The 23,533-nt window shown below is 55.3% G+C and overlaps 1 protein-coding gene across 5 annotated transcripts in view; it reads left to right on the forward strand.

Annotated features, from left to right (window-relative positions):
- LOC100607246 (casein kinase I) overlaps window positions 1-23,533 on the forward strand; it is a 46,102-nt gene that overhangs the window by 17,300 nt on the left and 5,269 nt on the right. The window contains exons 1-9 of one of the 5 annotated variants that reach the window (XM_030815552.1): window positions 2,467-2,667; window positions 5,641-5,728; window positions 16,251-16,361; window positions 16,540-16,688; window positions 18,604-18,832; window positions 19,489-19,659; window positions 20,614-20,762; window positions 21,345-21,454; window positions 21,550-23,337. In XM_030815552.1, coding sequence (XP_030671412.1) covers window positions 5,653-5,728; window positions 16,251-16,361; window positions 16,540-16,688; window positions 18,604-18,832; window positions 19,489-19,659; window positions 20,614-20,762; window positions 21,345-21,454; window positions 21,550-21,664 — 1,110 coding nt within the window. In that variant the 5' untranslated portion in view covers window positions 2,467-2,667; window positions 5,641-5,652 and the 3' untranslated portion in view covers window positions 21,665-23,337. Of the gene's footprint in view, window positions 1-2,405; window positions 2,668-2,845; window positions 3,170-5,640; window positions 5,729-16,250; window positions 16,362-16,539; window positions 16,689-18,603; window positions 18,833-19,488; window positions 19,660-20,613; window positions 20,763-21,344; window positions 21,455-21,549; window positions 23,338-23,533 lie in introns of those variants that run through there. The other 4 variants (XM_003264748.2, XM_030815549.1, XM_030815550.1 and 1 more) reach the window with 4 other exon arrangements.

The raw sequence follows: 23,533 nt of genomic DNA on the forward strand, positions 1-23,533 counted from the left end.
ACAGCAGGTCCTTCCAATTGCAAGGCAGGGAGGCTCCCTAGCAGGCCTGGGGATGAGCCAGGCTCCTCAGCCTGGCCGGCCCAGGAAACTGAGCAGGATCTTAACTGGGGCAGGGGGTGGGGTGGGGGTGCTGGGGTGGGAGGTGTGGTTACAAGTCCTGAATGCAGAGGGGAGAAAGTGAACGTGCTGCAGTCAGACCTGGAGATCTGGCTGGGTTAGGAAGGGGCAGGGGGTCTGTTCCAGCCAGGCCCAGTTTAAGGGAGAGGTTGATCTGTGCCCTTAGGCAAGCACTGGGAGAGCCTGATTCCTTCTCTGAAAGAATACAGTGTAATCTGTTGTTGTTTGAGAGGATTAAATGAGACAACCAATAACCTCCTCTCCCAGGGCTGGGTGCCTAGAAAGGGCTGAAGAAGAGGAGGGCTTTGGGAAGCAGGGCCCAGGTTGGAAGGTTAGGGGTGGTGAGGACTGGAGGACACAGGGGCAGACTTCACCCCCTGCTCAGTTGTGCCCAGGCCTCTCTGCCTGGGCTCATGTGAGGAAAGAAACAAAATGGACGGTGGTGGGGTGGTGCTCAGGCCGGCTGAGAACTTGGGCCCAGAGTTACCGGATCTCCTAATGCCTCAAGAGAAACAGGGAATCTGGATCTGAAATATGAAATCTTCCAGTTTTAAAACTTTGGGGATTGGCCAGGCGTGGTGGCTCACGCCTATAATCCCAGCACTTTGGGAGGCCGAGGCAGGTGGATCACCTGAGGTCAGGAGTTCCACCCCAGCCTGGCCAACCCCGTCTCTACTAAAAACACTGTGCGGTCCTGGGCAAAAATTAGCCAGGTGTGGTGGTGCAGATCTGTAATTCCAACTACTCAGGAGGGAGGCTGAGGCTGGAGAATCACTTGAACCCACAGGAGGCAGAGGCTGCAGTCAGCGGAGATTGCGCCACTGCACTCCAGCCTGAGCAACACAGCGAGACTCTATCTCAAAAACAAAGAAACAAAGAAAAACAAAAAGCAAAAACAAAAAACAAAAACCTTTGGGGATTAATTAACAAAACAACAACAGAAAGCACCGCGCAGGCCAAGTAAAGCCCACCGCCTGGCTGGTGACCCCCTGTTCTGGCAAAAGTGTCACTGAAGGCAGGCCCTCCTGGGAGGAGGCTTCTCACTCTCCTGCTCTTGGAAATGGGCTCTAGATAGACCCAGTTTCCCGGTGATCGCTGGGAGAAGAGAGCTGTCCTGTTGGGCTTTGTGGCCCTGGGCAAACCCCTTCCCCTCTCTGGGCCAGTTTCCTGGCGGGTGAAAGGACTTAGTCTGTGGGGCTCCTGCCCATTTGGACACGTGTGTGACTCAGTCCCTCAGCCTCGAGGAGGGAAGATACGGCTATTCTAGAAGTGACTCCTCCCAGGAACTGTGTTTCCGGGATTAGACGCAGGGCCTAAGGCATTTTGCGTGTCCACAGTCACAACTGTGTGAATACAGGTGTGTCATAATTGGAAGCTTTGCATGGCACAGTGTAAATATCATCGCTTTAATGACTTTGTTCTGCAACCTTTCATCGCGGCTCCGGATGCCGGTAGAAGCTTTTATTAATTCTCCCTGTGACCTGGGGAGGACAGGGTCCTTCCTCCCATTTGCTGTTTAAGGAAACCCAAGCTCAGAGCTGGGAGGTGACTTGGCTAAACATGCACCACTCGGAGCCCTGACTCAAGTGTCGGTGCTTTGGTACTTGTGGCACCCCTCCTTCAATAGGGGAGAATGAGGTTGGGATCTGAGGGTCCTCTCTGTGCCCATCACAGTTTGAGCTTCAGGGAAGAAGGAAAAGAGGGCTTTGCCTTTGATTTTTCCACGGGAGGAGAATGTATGAGCCCAGGCTACCTTTCTGGGCCTTGTGTCGACATCCCTAGCTGTCTCCTCAAATCTCTTGCCCTGAATCAACCTGGCCTGTGTTCTCTGCGGCACTCGGAACCTGGAGGCGGACTGAGGCCCCAGCAGTCTAACATCTTTTGCAGTGTCGTGAATAGCCGCCTGTTTTCGCAAGGGCCCAGTGCTCTGCCTGGAGAGAAGAGAGATCCCGGCAGGCGGGGAGAGGAGACTTTGGGTCTAGACCCTCCCCTCTCATCCCCTCACCCCCGCTTTTTGTGCACCCTCCTCTTCCCTCTGTCCCCCCCACTCCGTCTTTTCCACCTGTGCCCTGGACTGCATTAGGGTGTCAGTATCTGTTTGCTCCCCCACCCCCACGCGTAAGCCCGCGCGCCTGCACTGGGGCTGGGGGACTGCGTCTCACGGCTGCGGCCCCCAGCGCGGAGGGCGCGGGCCCTTTAAATCCTCCGGGGCGGCGGCGGCGGGCCGGGGATGACATCAGCGGGCGGGCCCGGGGCTCAATGGGAGCCGGCGGGCGCGCGCGGTGCGGGAGCGCGCGAGCCGGCGGCGGGGGCGGGCGGGCAGGAGGCCGGGAGGAGGGAGGCGGCGGCGGCGGCGAGAGCCCAGAGCCAGAGCCCGGCCGGGGCCGAGCGGAGCGCGGCGGCGGCGGCGGCGGCGGCGGCGGCGGCTGGGCCGGGAGAGGCTGGCGCGCCGGGCGGCTCCGCGAATCCTCCGGCATCCGCCCCGGCGGGCCGCCCCCGCCCGCGGCAGCCCCCCGAGCAGTGGCCCGGCACCGGCGCCTTCCCGGCGGGGTAAATATTGGGGGGCCGCGGGCCCGCGGAGGGGCGCAAACCTGGGGGGAATCGGGCTCCCTCAGCCTCTTTGTTTTTGCTGGAGAGGGAGGGAGGGGAGGGCGGACACACGCGCGTTCGCGCTGGGGTGTAGGGGGGCAGCCCGGGCGCCGCCCGCTCGGCCCGGCGAGGACAAAGGCGCGGCTGGGGACGAGGAGGAGGGGGCCTGTTATTTTGCAGGCTCGCGGGGGAGGCCCCCCCGGCCGGTCTGCCTCCGCCTCCCCCGGCTGGACCCTCCGAGGCCCCGGCCGGCCAGGCGGCCACCCTGGCTGTGATTTGGGGACGCTGAGGGAGGGGGCCTGGGGTGCTGGGCGCCGGATACTGTTGATTCGGGCCCGCGTAGGTTTCATCGGACAATCACCGGCGCCCCCTGCTCTCCCGGCCCCGGCTCCCGGACCTGGGGGTTCGCAAGGCTGCGCCCGCTCGTTGGATGACGGGCGTTTGGGGGTCCTAAGGTGAAGAGGTGTGTGGTCACCAGGCCACCGATTTGTTTTTCTTTGTGGAGAGAAAGAAAGGGGTGGGGGTTATTTATCGGATCGGATTCTCCCATTTTTGTGTGTGAGAGATTCATGTCTTGCAAGTCTCTAAGGAACGTAAAACTGTGTCCGGGTATCATTAGAGGATTCCCAAGCTCTTCTTAATACCCTAACTCGAAGTGGGGTGAGCCCCCTCCCCAACTTTCCCTTAGTTTTCTTGCATATTTTCTTCTTGGCATAGCCTCCTTCCTGGAGAAGGATTTGGGGAGAGGAGAAGGGGACACAAGTGTCTCAAGTTGCTTCCAAGCAATGCCTGTGTTTGGGTCTCCTTTGCCTTCGTTTCTATGATGTCCCTTCAATTTTTATTTTAATCGTCCAAGGGACAGGGGCCCCGGCTCAGGGGTAGGCTATGGTGGTCGGGGAGTAAGAAGCGCTGCCCGTGTGCCATGCTGGTTGGTAGTTTGTCTAATTTTTTTAACCTGCTGAAAGTCTTGAACCTTTATATCCACTTTCCCCCCACTTTGTTTATCTCCCCCCTCCCCCATGGGAGAAGCAGCAAAAGAACTGAAAAGCCTCTCCATTCCCGAATGAAGCCTTTCTGCTCTCCTCTGGGAGCCTTTTTGGGTATTGGTGCCGGGACAGTCTAGGCTCCCCCAGGGACCTTGGACCCCTGGGGTGTTGGGGAGCGACTGGGGGTCTGGGTGGCTGGCACATAGCAGTCAGGAGGTCCTGAAGGGCTTGCCCCTCCCCGCTCCCGTTCTCTGCAGACAGCCGGTGAGTGGGGAGAGACTGGGGGGTCATGTGCAGTATATTTATGTAAGACACCCAGACAGAGGGCACGGGTATTTATATAACCCGGCGTGGGTATTTATGTAATATAGGATGCGGGTATATTTATGTTCCTTTCCTAACCTGCGGGTTTCCTGGCTGCCATGTGTGGTCTCTGAATTGGTGTTGGCAGAAAATGGACTGAGGTGTTGGGGGGGTTGTGTGCACACTCCCCCATCCCCCCCAACAGGGCTCACCGTGTGTGCCTGCTTTTCTTTCTTCCCTTGGAGTGTACACACTCGGGAAGCTGGACGTGTGTGTACGTGGGGTGTGTGGCGTGTGGGTTTCCTGCAAACGTGGACTGTGTTCCCCTGGCAGCGTGGCACCTCAGCTGAGACAGGCCAAGCATGTGGGCAGCGGCCCTTGATTGCGAGCCCAGAGTTTGGCCAGCTGGGGTTGGAGGTCCCTGCCTCATGGTTATTGGTGGAGGGCTGGTGAGCTCCTTGGGAGCCAGGTGCCGGGGTTGCCTGTCTGTCCTGGGCTCTGCCCACTGTCCCTGGAATCCATCTCCCTCCCAGGCTGGCCTGGTTGTTGGGGACAGCACTTGGCACGGGCAAGGGGCTGATCTTCTGTGCCAGCACAGCTGCTCTGCAGTCTTCCTGTTTTGCCCTGTTGGTGAGTGTGGGAGACCACCAGGTGGGACAGCCAGAGCCCTGTCCTAGGCGAGGCTGCACCATCTGCAGGGTGGTGTGGGGCAGGTGGCATGGCCTCTGTGGGCCTGAGTCCCGTGTCTGCGAAAGGAGTTCCCTCTTGCTAGTCCTTGATGCTAGTCCTCTTGTAAACACCCCTCCTGTTTACTGCAGTCCCTGGTCCCTGTCCCCAGGGCAGCACTGCCACCAGGCCTTCAGTTTCCTCCTCTGCTGACCAGGAACAGGGTGTCCGGACTTTTGCCCCAGGCCAGAGCAGAGGGCTCCCCCCTGGCCCTGAGGGAGAAAAGCTGCTCACTCAGAACTCCTCCTCCCACCCCTCGGAGGAAGGTGGCTAAAACCCTGGCTCAGTCCCCTTTGTTGTTCTATGAGGGACAACCCTTAGGAGACCCTCCTAGTCTTAAAGGATGCCAGCTCCAAACTGTTTATCCAAGAGGCTGTGGGCCTCCGTGTGAGGTTCTTGGTGTCACGATGTAGAGATGGGGAGGTGGCTGGAAGGTGGATGGTCTAGGGCGTTCTTTTCTGCCTTCCCTCCAGTAGGGGATGCGACTTTCTCCTGCAAGGCATGCTGGGCACTGGCGAGGTCTGGCCTCTGGGCAGGGGCAGTACTTGGGAAGACCAGGCCAGGCTGTGGGATCCTGGGGGTAGGAGTGGAGAGACCCTGTCATTTCAGAGGTGTAAGAGGGCTGATGCCCGTTGTGATCCTTTGAGAAGCTTCTTTTGAGGGGCCCCTGAATGAGCATCCCCCAAAGACATGCTTGCTTGGCTGCTTCCTCTCTGGCCACACTGAAACCTGTCCTCAGCCTACCTTAGCTGTTCCCCAGGTGTGTGGAGTGCAGGCTGTGGGCCACCTGACACCTGCAGAGTGTGGTCTTCGAGAATGCGGGTCTTCGAGTTCCTGGTGGCTCTGCCTGGCCTTGGTGGGCTGGACCCCTTTCCCGGCTCCCACGTCGCTGATTCTCATGTTCCTGCTTCCTCTGCAGCAAGAGTGAGCCATGGAGCTACGTGTGGGGAACAAGTACCGCCTGGGACGGAAGATCGGGAGCGGGTCCTTCGGAGATATCTACCTGGGTAAGTGTTCCTAGCTCCAGCTGGAGCCCCTTGGGCCAGCCCGTGGGACCAAGAGGAGGAAAGACCCCAGGATTTGGGGATCCGAAGTCAGAATGTGGCTCCAGGGGCATGATTTGCCCCAGAGCCATCCCAGATGGGGAAGGATGCAGCAGGTTGCCGGGAGGCAGGCCGGGGGCTCCTCTCACAGGCCAGGCTGGGCACTGGAGGGTATTTTTAGCTCCAATTTCTGCAGGAGTCATGTGGTTCCTTTGTGCCTCAGTGTCCCGGGTCAGCTGGGTCACCAGCTGGGTGTGGGAAAACCCAGGCGGGGTTCACATCCTCTCTCTTGCTTCCTGGGAGAAGGATATTGGTAGATAAAAGAGCCCTGGGTTGCTGCTGGACCCCTAGCCAGGCCCCCTCTCTATGTCCTGGCCTCCTGGAACCCAGCCCAGGCAGGCTTTGGGATGACGCAGGCTCCCCTGTGACCTCGGGGGTGGGGTGGGGGGGTCCTCCTCATTAGGGAGTTCTCTCTCTCTTTTTCTCTCCGGATGTGCTTCCTGTTGAAAGTATGAGTTTGCTGTGATGTTGCATTTTAAACAAATCACTGACCTCTCAGTCCTCCCCTTGGCCTGGGAGAAATGAGGCTTGCGCCTTTCAGTGCCACTTTTGAGGGGCACGGTTATGAGTCCTGGCCCTTCCTTTGTGATTATTGGTCCAAAGGGAAGGTATTTAGTGTTGGTGCTTGTGGATTAGGAGGTGGAGGCTTGCATTTGCTGGAGTGAGGTGGCCAGCCCCTCTAGGAGTTATCCTCATTCCTGTCCCTGCACCCTCAGAAGCAGGCTAGACACACCTCTGTGCCTTGGTTACCCTCCTTGGAAAATGAAAATCAGCTCTGTCCAGTGCAGAGAACACCAAGTCTGTGTGCCGTGTCCATCAGTTCAGAACTTCGGGGTTTCTGTTACCCCATGGTTAGGGTTCCTTGGAGTATGAAATGTGCTAAGGAAGCCTCAGTGGAGACGGAGACGGAGACTGGGAGTTCCCTGAGCACTTCCTTGCAGGGTACCTTCTGCAGCCCCTAGAGATAGTACCAGATTATTTGTGTGGCACATCAGGAAACTGAGGCACAGATGGTCAAGTTGGCCTCCCAAGACCGCTCTAGAAAACTGGCAGAAGCAGCCTGTATGCCCATAGCCCTCCACATGAGTGAGAGCGTGGAAGACAGAACATGCTGAGGGAGACGTTAGACGTCTAGCTCTGCGTTCTAGACATGGCTTTGTGTGGCTGTGGGAAGGTCATGCGGCTCCTCTGTGCCTCAGTGTCCACATCTGTAAAGTTTGTGATAATGCTGCCTGACTGACCAAGAACTGTTCCAAGGCAGAGATGAAATGACAGATGGGGAAGTATTTTGTAAACTCTAAAGTGCCAGCCAGATGTGCAGTTCATTGCCGAGTGCTTAGTAGATGACCCTCCCCTATGGACACCCTGGAGCTCAGAGGGAGGGAGAGTGTGCGGCGCAGCTGGTTTAAAGGTTTTTCTCTGCGACCCCAAGCTACTCCCGGGGAGGCAGGCATTCGGTAGTATCTGCTAGTGCCCAGCGCAGTGGGTGTTCACTGGCTAGTCAAGCAAACCAGTGAGAAAATGGGGACTGTGACATGCACAGGCATGCACAGTAGCCTCACAGCAGAATAGAAAAAGGCCGGGATGGCCAGGTGTGGTGGCTCACACCTGTAACACCAGCACTTCGGGAAGCCAAGATAGACAGATTGCTGGAGTCCGGGAGTTCGAGACCAACCTGGGCAACGTGGTGAGATCCCATCTCTACAAGAAAAATACAAAAATTAGCTGGGCATGGTGGCATGCGCCTGTAATCCCAGCTACTCAGGAGGCTAAGGTGGGAGAATCACCTGAGCCGTGGAGGTTGAGGCTACAGTGAGCTGAGATCGCACTGCAGCGTGGGTGTCAGAGTGAGACCATGTCTCAAAAAAAAGGAGGCCAGGAGATGTGGCTCACACCTGTAATCCCAGCACTTTGGGAGGCCGAGGCGGGCAGATCACTTGAGGTCAGGAGTTCGAGACCAGCCTGGCCAACATGGTGAAACTCTGTCTCTACTAAAGATACAAAAATTAGCTGAGTGTGGTGGCACATGCCTGTATCCCAGGTACTCTGGAGGCTGAGGCAGAAGAATGGCTTGAATCTGGGAGGCGGAGGTTGCAGTGAGCTGAGATCGTGTCATTGCACTCCAGCCTGGGTGCTGGGTGACAAAGCAAGACTCCGTCTCAAAAAAAAAAAAAAAAAAAAAAAAAAAGGAAAGAAAAAAGCTGAGATTTGGGGGCCAGTCCAGGTTCAGATCCCCAGTGTGTTCCTCATTTGCTGTGTGACCTGGAGTAAGTCACCGTATCATTCTGAGCCTCAGTCTTCTCATCTGAAATGAGTGTACCCAGCTCCTTACTGTTTGTGAAATTGGAGTGGGTGTAAAGGACCCTCCTATTACTGAAGCTGTTGGGCTCAGCACTGAAGCCTGGAGCCACTGGCTGGAGGTCAAAGGGCATGGAGACAGCTCTTGGCACAGACTTGTTCCTAGACAGCGCCCATCCCAGGTCCCGTCCCTCTTTTTGCAGACGGGAGACAGAGGCCCATGGCTGGAGGGAGGACAGCCCAAGATCACTCAGAAAATCGAGAATCTTGTGTGGTGGGACCTCCCTGGGGACAGCACTTCCTGTTTATCTGCATAGTCATCTCATTCATTTTAAAAACTCAGTGCAGGTTTACTCCTCTTTGTACTGGCTCTAGAGTAAATTCGGCCTAGGTTTGGGTGATGGTGCTTCTTTTTGTGAGCTGTATGCGCTTGAGCAGGTGATGACCTTGTCCATTCTTGGCTTCCCCATCTGGAAAATGGGGTCGTGCAAAGTAATGAGGTCGTGATGTGTAAAATACCTGCGTGTGCTGGGCCTAGCAGTAGTGCTGTGCACTGTGCCCCCACCATCAGTCTTAATTTCTAGTTGGGAGTTGCTTTCGAAGGGTCTGGGTCCTCTGGGTCTGAGTCTGGGGAGGCGAGTCAGACTCCTGACTCTCCCATCTTCACTGGTGCAAGGGCCTCAGGGGACCCTGCCCTAACTCACCATCCTGCCAGCACCCTCCTGGGCCCCTGTCTTGTTGGTTTGGGGACAGTGGTGATTGTAGGGCGTCCCTGGCCAGCCTCGCTGGCTCCATTTATTCAACACTCTGGCCACATTCTTATCCCCGCTGCTGTGCCAGGGCCTGACTCCAGATGGCCTCTGCAGGTTGGGCTGGATGCGTCCTCCACCCCTGCTTTCCAGGATCACCCGAGGGCCAGCACACTATGGATGTGGCTTCTTCCCCTCCTCCCTCTGCATCATAAGGGGTCAGCCAAGAGAGTGGGGCCTGCCTTGTTAAGGTACTGCTGTTGCCCATCCAGGGTCCAGAGGTGGCCAAATCTGGGCCCATTAACTAGACTTGCATCCTGGGGAACTCTCTAGACCTCTTAGAGTCTCTGGTCCTCAGCTCTGAAAGGGGTGGTGAACAGTGTTCTTCGCTGACAGGTGGTACGAGGGGTGAGAGTTAGTGTGGCAAATACTCCAGGCCTCTGATGGGTGGGAACTGAGGTTGCTGCTGCTGCTGCTGCCGGGACAGTAGGCTTCATCCCCTGTCCTCCAGTCCACCCATGTCCCCGATTGTGTCCATGTGTCTGTGTATGTGTCAAGTAGGCCCCCGTGTGAGGCTGGCCACACCCGTGGCCACCTGGAACTTGCCAAGTTCTCAGCCCCTCTAGGGCCAGCCAAGTCCAAGCCCTTTTCTGTGTCCAAGTTTGTTTTGGGAACTGGCAGTCCCCCCACTGTGTCTGACTCATGGGGCATCTTCTGTTCCTGAAATCGGGCAATTCTAGCTTCTAGGCCTTCGCATGTGGGGCACCCCTGCATCTATGCTCAGCCGGCTCCCAGACACGGCCTCTGCCAGGAAGCCTCACCTGGAGCTTGAGTGGAGAAAAAACACGGGGACTTTGGGGACTAAGTTTCAAATTCTGGCTGTGCCCCATCCAGTTCTGTCAGACCTCAGGCCAGTTACCTAACCTCTCTGAACCTCAGCTTAGTGGTTGTAAGAATTAAGGGAGCTCAGAGAAAAGCCTGGCGGCTTCCTGATAGAATTTAGAGGCCACCAAGGAACTCATTGGTGGCAGGACCTGCTGCAGGGGGAGGCAGCTCTGGCAGGTTTCCAGCACTTGCGGGGGTCAGAGGCTTTGCCTAGCAGCTTGGGTCCCTGTCCCTGGGAAGTTTGTAGCATATGATCATTTGACCTTTGGTGTCTGTTTTTCCACATGTCAAACAGAAATGCAAACAGTAGACCGGGCACGGTGGCTCACGCCTGTAATCCCAGCACTTTGGGAGACCAAGGCGGGCAGATCATTTGAGGTCAGGAGTTTGAGACCAGCCTGGCCAACATGGTGAAACCCCGTCTCTACTAATACAAAAATTAGCCAGGTGTGGTGGTGTCTGCTTGTAATCCCAGTTACTCGGGAGGCTGAGGCATGAGAATCGCTTGAACCCGGGAGGCGGAAGTTGCAGTGAGTCGAGATCATGCCACTGCATTCCAGCCCAGGCGACAAAGTGAAGCTGTGTCAAAAAAAAAAAAGAAAAAAGAAATACAAACAGTAGTACTCGAAGGGTGGGGTAAGGGCTCGAGGGAAGGAGGGCCCTGCCTACCACTACCTCCCCAGTACCTCCCCAGCACCTCTCCAGCACCTCTCCTCCCCACACGCATCTGCCGAATCACCAAGTGCTGCAGGCCCTGCCTCCAAAGTGTCAATCAGTCTCTGCACCCCGCCCGGGCAGGGCCACCGTCAGCTCTTACCTGGTCTCTGTAGTGGCCTTCCCAGGCCTTCCACTATCCCTCTAGCCTCCTCCAGCCCTTTCGTATCCACCAGGTAGCCTCAACAGGGTGATTTTTGTCCCCCAGGAGACATGTGTCAAGATCTGGAGACCTTTTGGTTGTTACGATTCAGGGGGAAGGGGGTGCCCTGGCATCTAGTGGGTAGAAGTCATGGGTGCTGTTAGACTGTGCAGTGCCCAGGGCAGCCCCACAACCAGGAATTTGCCAGCTCCAGTGTCAGTAGTGCCAAGGTTGAGAGATCCTGTGATCACACACCTGAACATAGCCCTTGGTGCCTCAGGCTGAAGGCCAAGATCTTAGCTGGCCATTCAAGACCCTTCAGATCTCTTCCCTGCCCATCTCTTCCACTGTCTTTTTCTGCCACCCCAGGGTTCCTGCTGCACCCGCTCCTGTTGGGCCTCTGCCTGTGCCGTGACCTCTCTTGTCTGTCCAGTACAGTCCTGTTTGGGAGCCAGGAGCCCTTGCAGCCTGCCCTCCCAGAGGCTCTCCTTTCCTCATAGCATGGCTTATTCCCTCTTCCCCTCCTCCCACTGGTGGACACCGGCTCATCTCTAGCCTAGGGGCTGCACTTCCCACCAAGCCGAACATCATGGAGCAGTGACTGCGTGCCAGGCACTCTTCTAAGCATGTTTGTCCCTCAGAACATCCTAATGAGCCAGATAGTGTCATCGGTTTACACATGAGGTACCTGGGGCTCAGAGGGGTGAAGTGCCATGCCCAAGGACCCCTGGCCAGGGGATATCTGAATCAGGATTTGGGCTGTAGTAGGTTGGCTCTGAAACTCACACTTTAACCGCCGCACTCTCCTGCCTCTCTGCTCATGGGGAAATGGAGCATGGCCAGGGGACTCTAAAGATCCTCACTGCCCCCTGGAAACCTGTGTGGCTCATCCCAGTGATGAGCATTGACGTGTCAAAAGCGCTTTACAGTTTTCAAAGTACTTTTCGTTCCTGTTGCTGGCTAGATTGAGTTATTCATTCTGTTTTTCTTTTTCTTTTATTAAAAATCCAAATACTCAAAACTAAAAATCAAAACACAAAAATGTGTTAAGTGAAAGAAGCCAGTCACAAAAAATCACATGTTGTATGATTCTGTTTGATTCTATTTCTGTGAAATGTCCAGAAAAGACAAATCCATAGAGACAGAATGTAGATTAGTTGGGGGGCAGGGGATGGAGCGAGGAGATAGGACCTGACCCCACTAAAGGCTACAGGTGTTTTCGGGGTGATGAAAATACAGCCTTCCTGGGACAGGACAGTGGCTCATGCCTGTAATTCCTGCACATTGGGAGGCTGAGGCAGGTGAATCACTTGAGACCAGGAGTTGGAGACCAGCCTAGAGATGGCAAACCCTGTCTCTACAAAAAATATAAAAATTAGCCAGATGTGGTGACTTGCGCCTGTAGTCCCAGCTACTCGAGAGGCTGAAGTGGGAGGCCCACTTGCGCCCCAGAGGTTGAGGCTGCAGTGAGCTGCGTCAGTGCCACTACAGTCCAGCCTGGGTGACAGATTGAGACCCTGCCTCAAAAAGAAAAAGAAAATACAGCCCCCCCACCTTCGGTACCTGTGGGGAATAGGTTCCAGGATCCCCCTCAGATACCAAAATCCTCTGATTCTCAAGTTCCTGATACAAAAAGCTGTAGTATTTATGTATAACCTACGTGCATCCTCCGTATACTTTTTTTTGTTTTGAGACGGAGTCTCGCTCTGTCGCCAGGCTGGAGTGCAGTTGTATGATCTCGGCTCACTGCAACCTCCGCCTCCCAGGTTCAAGAGATTCTCCTACCTCAGCCTCCTGAGTAGCTGGGATTACAGGTGCTCCCACTAGAGCGCCTCGGCTAATTTTTGTGTTTTTAGTAGAGATGGGGGTTTCATCATGTTGGTCAGGCTGGTCTGGAACTCCTTACCTCGTGATCCGCCCGCCTCAGCCTCCCAAAGTGCTGGCGCCTGGCCTTCTCCATATACTTTAAACCGTCTCTAGATTACTTATATTACCTGATACAATGTAAATGCTATGTAAATAGTTATTGTACTGTATTTTTAATTTTTATATTATTTACCTATTTACTTTTGAGACATGGTCTTGCTCTGTCACCCAGGCTGGAGTGTGGTGGTGTGATCATAGCTCACCGCAGCCTTGACTTACTAGGCTCAAGCAGTCTTCCTGCCTCAGCCTCCCAGGTAGCTGGGACCACAGGCACATGCTACCACGCCTGGCTAATTTTTGTATTTTTTGTAGAGATGGGGTCTCACTATGTTGCTTAGGCTAGTCTCGAACCGCTGGACTCAGGTAATCCTCCTCAGCCTGCCAAAGTGCTAGGACTATAGTTGTGCATCACTGCACCCAACCTATTTCTTATTGTTGTATTGTTATTTTTTCCACCCCACGTATTTTTGATCCATGGTTGAATCGGCAGATGCGGAACCCACAGCAGATGCTGACATGAAGGGCTGACTGTGTTCTAAAATTGACTGTGGTAATGGCCGCGCAAGCTTGTGAATATACTAAAAACAGTGAGTCGCACACTTTGAGTCAATTGGAGAGTTATCTGAATTACATCTCAATAAAGGTGTTGAAAGAAATTGCAACTTAAAACACAGTATCGAGTGAAGCGTCCCCCGCCCCTTCCTCCCTGACCCACTTAGCCCTGTACAGTCATGTTTCTGTTCAGTGTTTCTTTATGTAGCTAGAGCCAAACACAGATACTTAGTTCCCCACCTTTTTAAAGAAAACCGAAATGAGAGTGTGGAATATACACTGTTCTGTGCTTTGCTTTTTCACTTCCTGTATCTTGGAGCTCTTTCCACTTGTGTGCAGAGAGAGCTTCCTCCTTCTTTTTCCATTGTATTCTGTTTTATGGATGGGCTATTCTTTATTTAATCAGCCCCCTCATGAGGGACATTTGGGTTGTTTCCAAGCTTCTGCTGTTGCAAACAGCCTGCAGCCGACAGCCTTGTCCCCGCCTTGTTTTGCACCATGCTAGGATGTCAGGTAAACTCCCAGAAGCCGGGTTGCTGGTCAGGGCTGAGTGGTGTCAAAACCCTCTCCAGTGGCGACTCAGCAGTTCACGCCTCGACCACTTGGGAGGAGTGCTCAGCCACCCCACAGTCTTGCCGAGAGACGGGTGTGTTATCTTGTAAGACTTGACAATCCTAGGTGAAACGTGGTCTTTCACGATCATATTAATTTGCATTTCTCTTACAAGGAGGTTGGGCATCTTTCCCTATGAGTAAGGCTTTTCTATTAATGATTTCTTTCTCTGAAGTGTGTGTTTCAAATCCTTTGGCCTATTTTCTGCTGTGTCTTTTTCTGACTGATTTGTAGGAGCTCATTACATATTAGCTCTTTGCCTGTGATAAGAATTGCAAGGGAGTATGTTTCTTATGACTTTATTTCCGGTGTTTTTGTCATGCAGAAGGGATTCTTTTTTCTTTTTTTTGGAGAGGAAGGAGCTTTTTTTTTTTTTTTTTTTTTTTTAATGGCTTCAGGATTTTGAATCAGGGATAAAAATAAAAGCCTTGCCTAACCCCAAGGCTATAAGGCAATTCTCCCTTCTTCTAACATTTCATTGTTATTTCTTATTAAACGTTGAGTGGATGCAAAGAATACATAATAGAATACCTGCATGGCCTAAGGTGTCCCTCCCTGGGAACCACTGTCTGACATTTAGTCTTTTTCCTTACTTTCGTGTTTAAATCTGTATTGGCCAGTCTTTTCACCTGCTTTGATATGGAAACAAGTGGAACTGTGCTTGCACGCTTCTTTTTTTTTTTGAGCCGGAGTTTCACTCTGTCACCCAGGCTAGAGTGCAGTGGCACAATCTCGGCTCACTGCAACATCCGCCTCCCGGGTTCAAGTGATTCTCCTGCCTCAGCCTCCCAAGTAGCTGGGATTACAGACGCCCGCCACTGCACCCGGCTAATTTTTGTATTTTTGGTACAGACAGGGTTTCACCACCTTGGCCGGGCTGGTCTCGAATTCCTGACCTTGTGATCCACCCGCCTCGGCCTCCCAAAGTGTTGGGATTACAGGCCTGAGCCACTGTGCCTGGCCTCGGGTAGAATGTTTTCAAGGTGCACTCGTGTCGTAGCGTGTATCGGTACTTTATTCCTCTTTATTGCTGAATAATATTCCGCCGCATGGAGGCACCGAATTCCGTTCATCCCTTCATCTGTGACGGATGTTTGTTGTTTCCACCCTCTGGCTGCTGTGAGGAGTGCGCCCCTGGGACAGGGGTCATTGTGTGAAGCAGGCATCCTTTCCTCTTCACTGCCGCCTGGGATTCCCGGGTGACTGCGCCACTGTTCCTGTTCTTCGGCTGCCAGGCACTTGGGCTGTTTGTTCCTGTGTCCATCCTTGTCCTGTCCCCCTGGTGCACACGTGTTTCTGAAGGACGTACACTCAGGAGTGGGGTTGCTTGGGTGTGCGTTTGTTTATGTTCAGCTTCACCCAAGAGGTACACAGGGGCTGTGCCAACTCACACCCCCACCTTTATTTCTTATATACAAACTTTTCCTCTATTTGAGATTTCTCCTGGTTGTGGTGTGAGCCATGGTGTCTTTTCTCAGATGGCCAGCCGGTTGTTCCAGGGACATTATTAATGAATAGTCTCATCTTTTCCTCTGATGTGAGGTCCTGCCTTTCTCCTGTCTTGAACTCCTCCTGGGACGGTGTCCCTGGGGGTTGTTCTGGCCTGTTGGTGTGCTGTTGTGACACTGTCCTACTCCTGCTGCTGGGCTCGCTGCTGGCCTAAAGAAGGAGATACCCTGTCGCCCAGCCTAGCCCCAGCCCTTCATCTCATCCACCCATACAGCTAGGGAAACTGAGGCAAGGTACACTTTGGGCTTGGTCTTTGTTGTGACTTCTTGAGTCGGGCGGTGGGCCCAGGCAGAGAGTGGGGCCTTGGTGTGTGTGAGGGTATTTTCTTAGAGCCCCTTGAGAAGCCAGGAGTGGATTGGGGGAGAGGCGGAGGTGCAGGTAGGACCTCTGACCTAGGCTGGAGGCCAGCAGAGCCGGGGTTGATGCTCAGGGCCGCCATTTACAGGTCATGTGACCTTGAGCTGGGTCTCAGTTTTCTCATCTCTACAATAGGGGGTGAGAATAGAATGAGACACTGGTTTAGAATGTGCGGGGCTGCCTCTGAAGGCACCAGCATTGACTGAGGGGTTGCTGCGGCTGTCCCGTCCTCATCCTGTAGGCCAGGGTGGTCCTGGCTTGTTCTGGTGTGTTCGGCAGCCCAGCCCTGTTGGGCCTCTTCTCTGCACGTGCCACCATCTCAACCCAACAGACCCCGCTGCCCGAATTTGCTCCAGGACTCAGTCCTCTCCCTTAGGTGGTCTCTGAGCCTTTTTCATCCCTGACCCTTGCCCTACTCACACGGGCCTTCTTGTTGCCCCAACCTGTGGCCCTGGGTAGCTCTTGTGTGTCACCTCTGTGCCTCGCAGCGCTGACCTTCTTTCCCCTGAGGAACCCTTTGCCGGGGCTCCTTTGCCCTCTTCCCAGCCACCCCCAAGAGCTCCCCAAGGGCAGATGGCCCTGGGCCCAGTGCACGCCAGATATCAGAAATGCTTAGTGGGGCACCTGGGACTGCCTGGCCTTCAAGGGTGACCCTGGTCCCTTGCCTCCCTGCCCCGGGCAGGTGCCAACATCGCCTCTGGTGAGGAAGTCGCCATCAAGCTGGAGTGTGTGAAGACAAAGCACCCCCAGCTGCACATCGAGAGCAAGTTCTACAAGATGATGCAGGGCGGCGGTGAGCGCAGGGTGGGCGGCGGCGGCGGTGAGCGCAGGGTGGGCGGCGGTGGCGGTGAGCGCAGGGTGGACGGCGGCGGGCGCCGGGTGGGTGGCGGTGGGCAGCCATGAGCGCAGGGTGGGCCGGGCGTGGCTGGCTGCCTCTGACCCCTGACAGAGGCCCTCCGCTTGACCCCCAGTGGGGATCCCGTCCATCAAGTGGTGCGGAGCTGAGGGCGACTACAATGTGATGGTCATGGAGCTGCTGGGGCCCAGCCTCGAGGACCTGTTCAACTTCTGCTCCCGCAAGTTCAGCCTCAAGACGGTGCTGCTCCTGGCCGACCAGATGGTGAGTACCCGTCCCCTCCATCCCCAGCCAGATGCCTGTGGGCCCAGGATCCCAGCCCTGTCTCCTGCCCCCAGAGGATGCCAGAGGATGGGCCTGGGCCAGGGGACCTTGGCCACTGGCTATAGGATTCTAGGTGTTTATTATTTATTTATTTATTTTTTGAGGCGTAGTCTCACTCTATCACCCAGGCTGGAGCGCAGTGGTGCGATCTCAGCTCGTTGCAACATCTGCCTCCCAGGTTCAAGCGATTCTCCTGCCTCAGCCTCATGAGTAGCTGGGATTATAGGCCTACACCACCATGCTGGGCTAATTTTTCTATTTTTAGTAGAGACAGAGTTTTACCAAGTGATCCACCCATCTTGGCCTCTCAAAATGCTAGGATTACAGGCGTGAGCCACCATGCCCAGCCAAGGTGTTTATTTAAAATGTGATTTCAGGCCCAACTCCAGGCCTGCCAAGTCAGGGCCTGGGACTCTGCCTGGGGTAGTTTTATTTATTTATTTCAAAAATATCGTTTAATTATAAGAAATAGAGGTGGGAGTCTCACTGTGTTGACCAGGCTGGTCTCAAACTCCTGGCCTCGAGCAGTCTTCCCGTCTTGGCCTCCCAAGATGGGAATTACACGGGATTACAAGCATGATCCACCACGTCTGGCCTGCCCTGGGTAAAGCCTGTGGTCAGTCACACAGACCTGGGTCCTATTCCAGACCAGTGACCGTAGGTGAACGCTGAACCTCTCTGAGCCTCAGTGGCCTCATGTGAGAGTCTCTCCTTTGTTGGTTGTTGAGGGGATTAGGTGAGATAGCATTCAGCACCTTGCCTAAACAGGCCCCTCTAACAGGCTGTTGTTAAGTACTAAGCCCTTCATCAGCATAGGGAGGAAAGCTTCTTAAAAATACAAAACTGTAGAATTTTGAAGTCGGAATGGAATGTGGAGATCTTGTACAGGGGTTTTAATCTTGGTCTGCAAAGGTCCTGCGATGTAGGCTGAAGGTGCGTGAGCAGAGGGTCGCCAGAGCCCCTCATGGTGTGAAACTCAAGAAAGGTGCAGGAGATGTTGAGCTGTGCTGAATCTGGGGCCAGAGCCAGAGGCCACGGCATGTGCATGGATATTAGTTTGAGTTTTAAAAACTCGACTGAAAAGGTGGCTCAAGTCTATAATCCCAGCACGTTGGGAGGCCGAGGCAGGCGGATCACCTGAGGTCAGGAGTTTGAGACCAGTCTGATCATCATGGTGAAACCCCGTCTCTGCTAAAAATACAAAAAATTAGCCGGGCGTGGTGGCATGCGCCTATAGTCCCAGCTACTCGGGAGGCTGAGGCAGGAAAATCACTTGAACCCTGAAGGCAGAGGTTGCAGTGAGCCAAGATTTTGCCACTGCACTCCAGCCTGGGCAACAGACCGAGACTCCATCTCAAAAAAAAATATATATATATCAAAGGAAAGAGGGCCATGTGCCTGTCTGAGTTTGGCATCCTTCGGAAGCCCTGTCTTTTGTGCTCTGCCTGTCACCTCTTCCTGGTCTAGGCTTCCCCCGTGTTCCCTGCCTGCCCCTCCCCCACATCTGTTGCCTCTCTGGCTCCGTAAGTCCTGTGAGTGGCGCCAGGCAGGCAAGCCTTCCGTGGGGAACCAGTTGCCTTTCTAGTGGACTCTTCATTTCTGGATCTTACCATTAGCTTTCCTGCGACACTCTCTTTCTCTGCCTCACAGCCAACTTGGTGAACTCCCCCTTCAGAGTTCATCCTGATGTCACATTTTCCAGGAGGCCTTCTCTGGCCTGCCCCTTAATTATCCTTCATGGTCGAAGGCAGACCTTTCTCCCTCTGCCTTTCCACCTGTGTGGCCCCAGCCCCTGCCTGGCCCAGAGCGCTGGGCAAGGGCCCCTCTGTTGAACAAATGGCCCCCTCCTCCCCAGATCAGCCGCATCGAGTATATCCACTCCAAGAACTTTATCCACCGGGACGTCAAGCCCGACAACTTCCTCATGGGGCTGGGGAAGAAGGGCAACCTGGTCTACATCATCGACTTCGGCCTGGCCAAGAAGTACCGGGACGCCCGCACCCACCAGCACATTCCCTATCGGGAAAACAAGAACCTGACCGGCACGGCCCGCTATGCTTCCATCAACACGCACCTGGGCATTGGTGAGGGAGCCAGGCCTGCTGCAGTGTGCACCCGGGGCCGCTGGCTAGGGCCCAGCTCTCTGGAGCCCTCTCACTCCCTACCTTGATGGAGGCCCCAGGCCCTTTTCTAGTGAGAAAGTCCCCACCCCATCTGCCCCCAAGCTCGGGCTTATTCCGTGTCCTTGCACAGTCGGGTCTTCCCCTTTGTAAGCCAAGCTGTGTGTGCTGCGCGCCTTCCCTGGCCCTGCTTCCTCCTCTGCCCTGTTGGTGCAGGCTGGAAGATACAGGCTCAGAGGTTTAACATGGGTTGCTTAAGGTCATGCAGCTTAGCGAATGCCAAAGCCGGATTTGACCCCGGCCCTGTCTGATGCTGAAGCTTGTGACCTCTCCAGGGGGTGGGCCAGGCAGGGGGGCAGTAGGTGCCCTGTCATAGTCATTGAATGATTAAGTGCCTGAGCTGGAAAAACTAGGCCCAAATTCAGTTGAGAAGGTCCTGCCTCAGGCGTCTTCTCTGTGGAGTAGGATAATAGTGGTGCCTGTTTAAAATGCATGCAGCGAGCAACATCCGAAGTGGGGGCAGGAGGGTCCTGGTGCATGGTGAGGAGCATGACCCAGAGGATGAGTTAGGGGCCTGAGTGGACCCCCGTCACTCACCTGGTCTTTTACTCTCTGTGCAGAGCAAAGCCGTCGAGATGACCTGGAGAGCCTGGGCTACGTGCTCATGTACTTCAACCTGGGCTCCCTGCCCTGGCAGGGGCTCAAAGCAGCCACCAAGCGCCAGAAGTATGAGCGGATCAGCGAGAAGAAGATGTCAACGCCCATCGAGGTCCTCTGCAAAGGCTATCCCTGTGAGTAGCCCAGTGGGAGGGGACATGCCTGGGGGCCCCTGAGGCACTGTCTAAGGGAAAGGTGAGGCCATACAAAGCCCACGCTGAGGCTAGGCGCGGTGGCTTACGCCTGCAATCCTGGCACTTTGGGAGGCCGAGGCAGGCGGATCATGAGGTCAGGAGTTCGAGACCAGCCTGACTAACATGGTGAAACCCCGTCTCTACTAAAAATACAAATATTAGCCCCACCTGTAATCCCAGCTACTCAGGAGTCTGAGGCAGGAGAATTGCTTGAACCCGGGAAGCGGAAGTTGCAGTGAGCCGAGATTGCACCATTGCACTCCAGTCTGGGTGACAGAGCGAGACATCGTCTCAAAAACAACAACAACAAAGCCCACACTGGGCTGCCCCACAGCCCTTGGCACCTGAGCAGTAACCCCTGGCTCTTTGCCACTCCTTGGCACAGCCAGAAGGCCCAGTTTCCTGGGCCTGGCTGTTACACCTGTTGCTTCCCAGCCCACATTCCTGCCTCATCTCCCAAGGGCCCTCTCCCCAGTTTTTTTGAGGAGGAAATGGAAGTTTTCCTCCTCTTGCTTAGGTTGCGTTAGAAGGTCCCGTCAGGCTCTTGCAGTCCTTTGAATTTATGGCAACGATTGATCTGCGGGCCCCAGGGTGCTTGGTGAGGGCAGCGGAAGAGCTGTGGGCATGGATGGCTCCTGGATCCGGCTACCTGGCAGAGGCTCCTGGCCACTGTTCCCAGGTCTTCCCTTGTTCCGAAAGCGGCAGAGGCTCTGCTCACAAGCAGGCCAGGCTTTCATCACGGTGGGGAAGACCATGGTTCTGTTGCCTCCTTTTCTTGCCTCTCAGATTGGAAGTATCTAGGGACAGTGGGTGGCTAGGACAGTGCTGACTGCAGGGGGTCTGGGAGCGTGGGCCTCACAGTGGCCTTCTCTATCCCCTGCAACACCCCCCCAGCTGAATTCTCAACATACCTCAACTTCTGCCGCTCCCTGCGGTTTGATGACAAGCCCGACTACTCTTACCTACGTCAGCTCTTCCGCAACCTCTTCCACCGGCAGGGCTTCTCCTATGACTACGTCTTCGACTGGAACATGCTGAAATTCGTGAGTCACCTGGAGGCCAAGGCGGGCTTGGGGGACTGGACGGGGAAGGCCCTGACTCAGAAGGCCAGAGTGAGCCGGTGGCGGGTGGGGCTCCCGACAGATGGGAGGTATGAGCTGGACAGTGTGGTTGACCTCGCTGGGGTCCCAGAGCCCTCTGGCCTCATCTGTGCTGATAGCTTGTGCCGCCATGGGCAGCAGGGCCCAGGCAGGGCTCTGTCTCCCATCGGAACAAGGAGGACCTGGCTTCGCCTGGGGTCCCTCCTGGATGCCCGCAGCAGGGCATGGGTGGTGCTGGCGCTGCCCCCTGCCACACTGATCGCCGTCTACACCGTCCTGCTGCTCCTGTTTTGCACATCCCAGGCGGCTACCTACACCGTGGCCCCTGCGGCCAGCCTGGACCCAGTCATGGTCCTTGCTTTCTTCTTGGTCATAGGCCTCTGGGTCTGGCTAGGCAGTTGTTCTGTTTCCCTCTTTTAAGAGTCCCGGGGGTGGGGTTGGGTGGGGAGCAGCATTGGCTGGCCGTACCCAGAGCTCTGGAATCTGTGAAATTGTATGTCTTGTTTCACATCTCTTCTGGAAAAGGGGGCTTCCTCGAGCCAGGCTCAGCCCCGTGACGGCCCCATGACAGCGAAGGGACCTTTCTGTCCCTGCCCCTGTCCCTGTGCCGGGCCCACGTACTCACCCACGTACTGGTAAGGATCCTCTGAGGTCTGGCTTTTCCAAAATTTGCCACTTGACCAGTGAGCACAAGAGGCTGAGCCTCAGCTGTGCTTTTTGTCCCTTTCAGGTGCCCGGCTCCCCTGGGCACCCAGAGCCCCCCAGATAGGCCGGTGGAGGAGGTGGAGGAGCTGTCCCCCCAAAACTACTGGCCTGTGGTCTGGACACCAGGGCCCCATTTCTGATGTCGCCAGGTGTGCCTGAGCCCATCGGGGCCAGGCCTGAGGAAGTGTTTCTTGGGAGGATGGGATGGCCCCCTGTTCCCAAGAGATGGCAGCACAGTGGATGCCATGGTGGAAAAGGCCTTGTCATGGGGTCCTTAAGGGCCAGGACAGCCTGAAGGGGGGATGGTGGCCACTGCCCACAAGGGGACTGGTGGGAACGGGTCCCAGGACAGACTCACAGCCAGACCCCGTTGGCGGCCTCTGTGTTGAACCTGAACTCATTAAACACCTCCTCTTGCTTCATCCTGGTGTGCCTCTTTCATGGCAGGGCCCTCAGCCGCCCTGCTAGATGGTTAGGACCAAGGCTCTGTTCTCCTGGAAGCCAAGGTCGGCACGTTGGTCTTGGGCTTCTCTTCTCTCTGGGTTTCTTGTTCACTAAGGAGTGAGACAGAGGTCAGTCAGAGAATGGGGGTCTCGCAGGCCAGGGACCTCAGGGAGAGGCCTCTGTTGCCCTTTTCAGCAGGGGTGGAAATGGGATATGGGCAAGGGGTGTCTTCTCTGACTTCACCCTAGACCTTCTGGCTCCAAATGGGGCCCATGGCCTTGGGCACCTGGGACCAGCTCTTTCCACCACAGGGCATTGGGCACCGGGCACTTACTCATCAAGATAGTCACTCCCAAGTCTGGTTCATGATGGGCTTGGCCCTCCAGCTCAGCGCAACTCCAAGAATGGATTTTGTATTCTCTAGACGGGCACTGTCCAAGATGGTAGCCATTGGCCACATGTGACACATTTTTAATGAATGAAAATTAATCAAGACTGGAAATGTCGGCCAGGCCTGGTGGTTCATGCCTGTAATCCCAGCACTTTGGGAGGCCAAAGAGGGCGGATCACTTGAGGTCAGGAGTTTAAGACCAGCCTGGCCAACATGGTGAAACCCATTTCTACTAAAAACACAAAAATTAGCTGGGGATGATGGTGTGTTCCTGTAATCCCAGCTACTTGGGAGGCTGAGGCAGGAGAATAGCTTGAACCCAGGAGGCAGAGATTGGAGTGAGCCGAGATCATGCCACTGCCCTCCAGTGGCCACCGCATCCGGCAAGGCAGACCGGACCATTTCTTCATCCAGAACGTTCTGTGGGCATCACTGCTCTAGGTGCCTCCCTTATGGAGTCTCACAAGACTGTCTAGCCAGCAAGATCTCTTTTCCAGCCAGGCCAGGAGCACCTCTCCACCCACTGCTGCTGGTCTGACTGCCTTCCTGGAGTCCCTCTTGAGGCAGGCCCTGGAGTTAGAAGCTGGGCAGAGGCACCCACAGCCTTATCCTTTGCCAATCTCTGACTCATTGCCACGGCCACTGTAGTGAGCTGAACCACCTCCAGCGGTCCCCTGGCAGAAGCATCTGGAAAACATGCAATGGGAACCTTCACCCTGAGGCCAGGCCCTTCCCATGCTACCCAACAGTAGACAGGACACCCTGTGTTGTTCTGCACCGGGGTGCTGGGATCTGTGGATCCCTGGAGCCTGGAAGCCACTCTCAGCACATACAGCCACTGTGTTCCAAGGTCCAATCAGCTGGCCGGGAAGGAATTCAACACAGCCAAGGACAGGTCTCTATGATGACAGGTGGATGCTCGTGTGACTTTGCTGACCTTTTATGTTTTCTATGGGCAATAAAGGCCAAGAGAACTCCCTGCTGTGTGTTTCTTGCGTCCTATGGGTTGGATGGGACCATGGAGAGTCGCCCACTTCTTGCCTCCGGGCTGGCAATGGCCTGAGCCTGCTGGGCTCACAAGGGGCAGGGGCTCCAGCCCTCTGCTTGGCTGCTGGCTGCAGGGCTCCACACCTTGGAGCGAGTCACTCAGCCTCTGCATCCCAAGTATGGAAAT

This window comes from Nomascus leucogenys, chromosome 7b (assembly GCF_006542625.1).
Source record: "Nomascus leucogenys isolate Asia chromosome 7b, Asia_NLE_v1, whole genome shotgun sequence".
Classification (NCBI taxonomy): Eukaryota; Metazoa; Chordata; class Mammalia; order Primates; family Hylobatidae; genus Nomascus; species Nomascus leucogenys.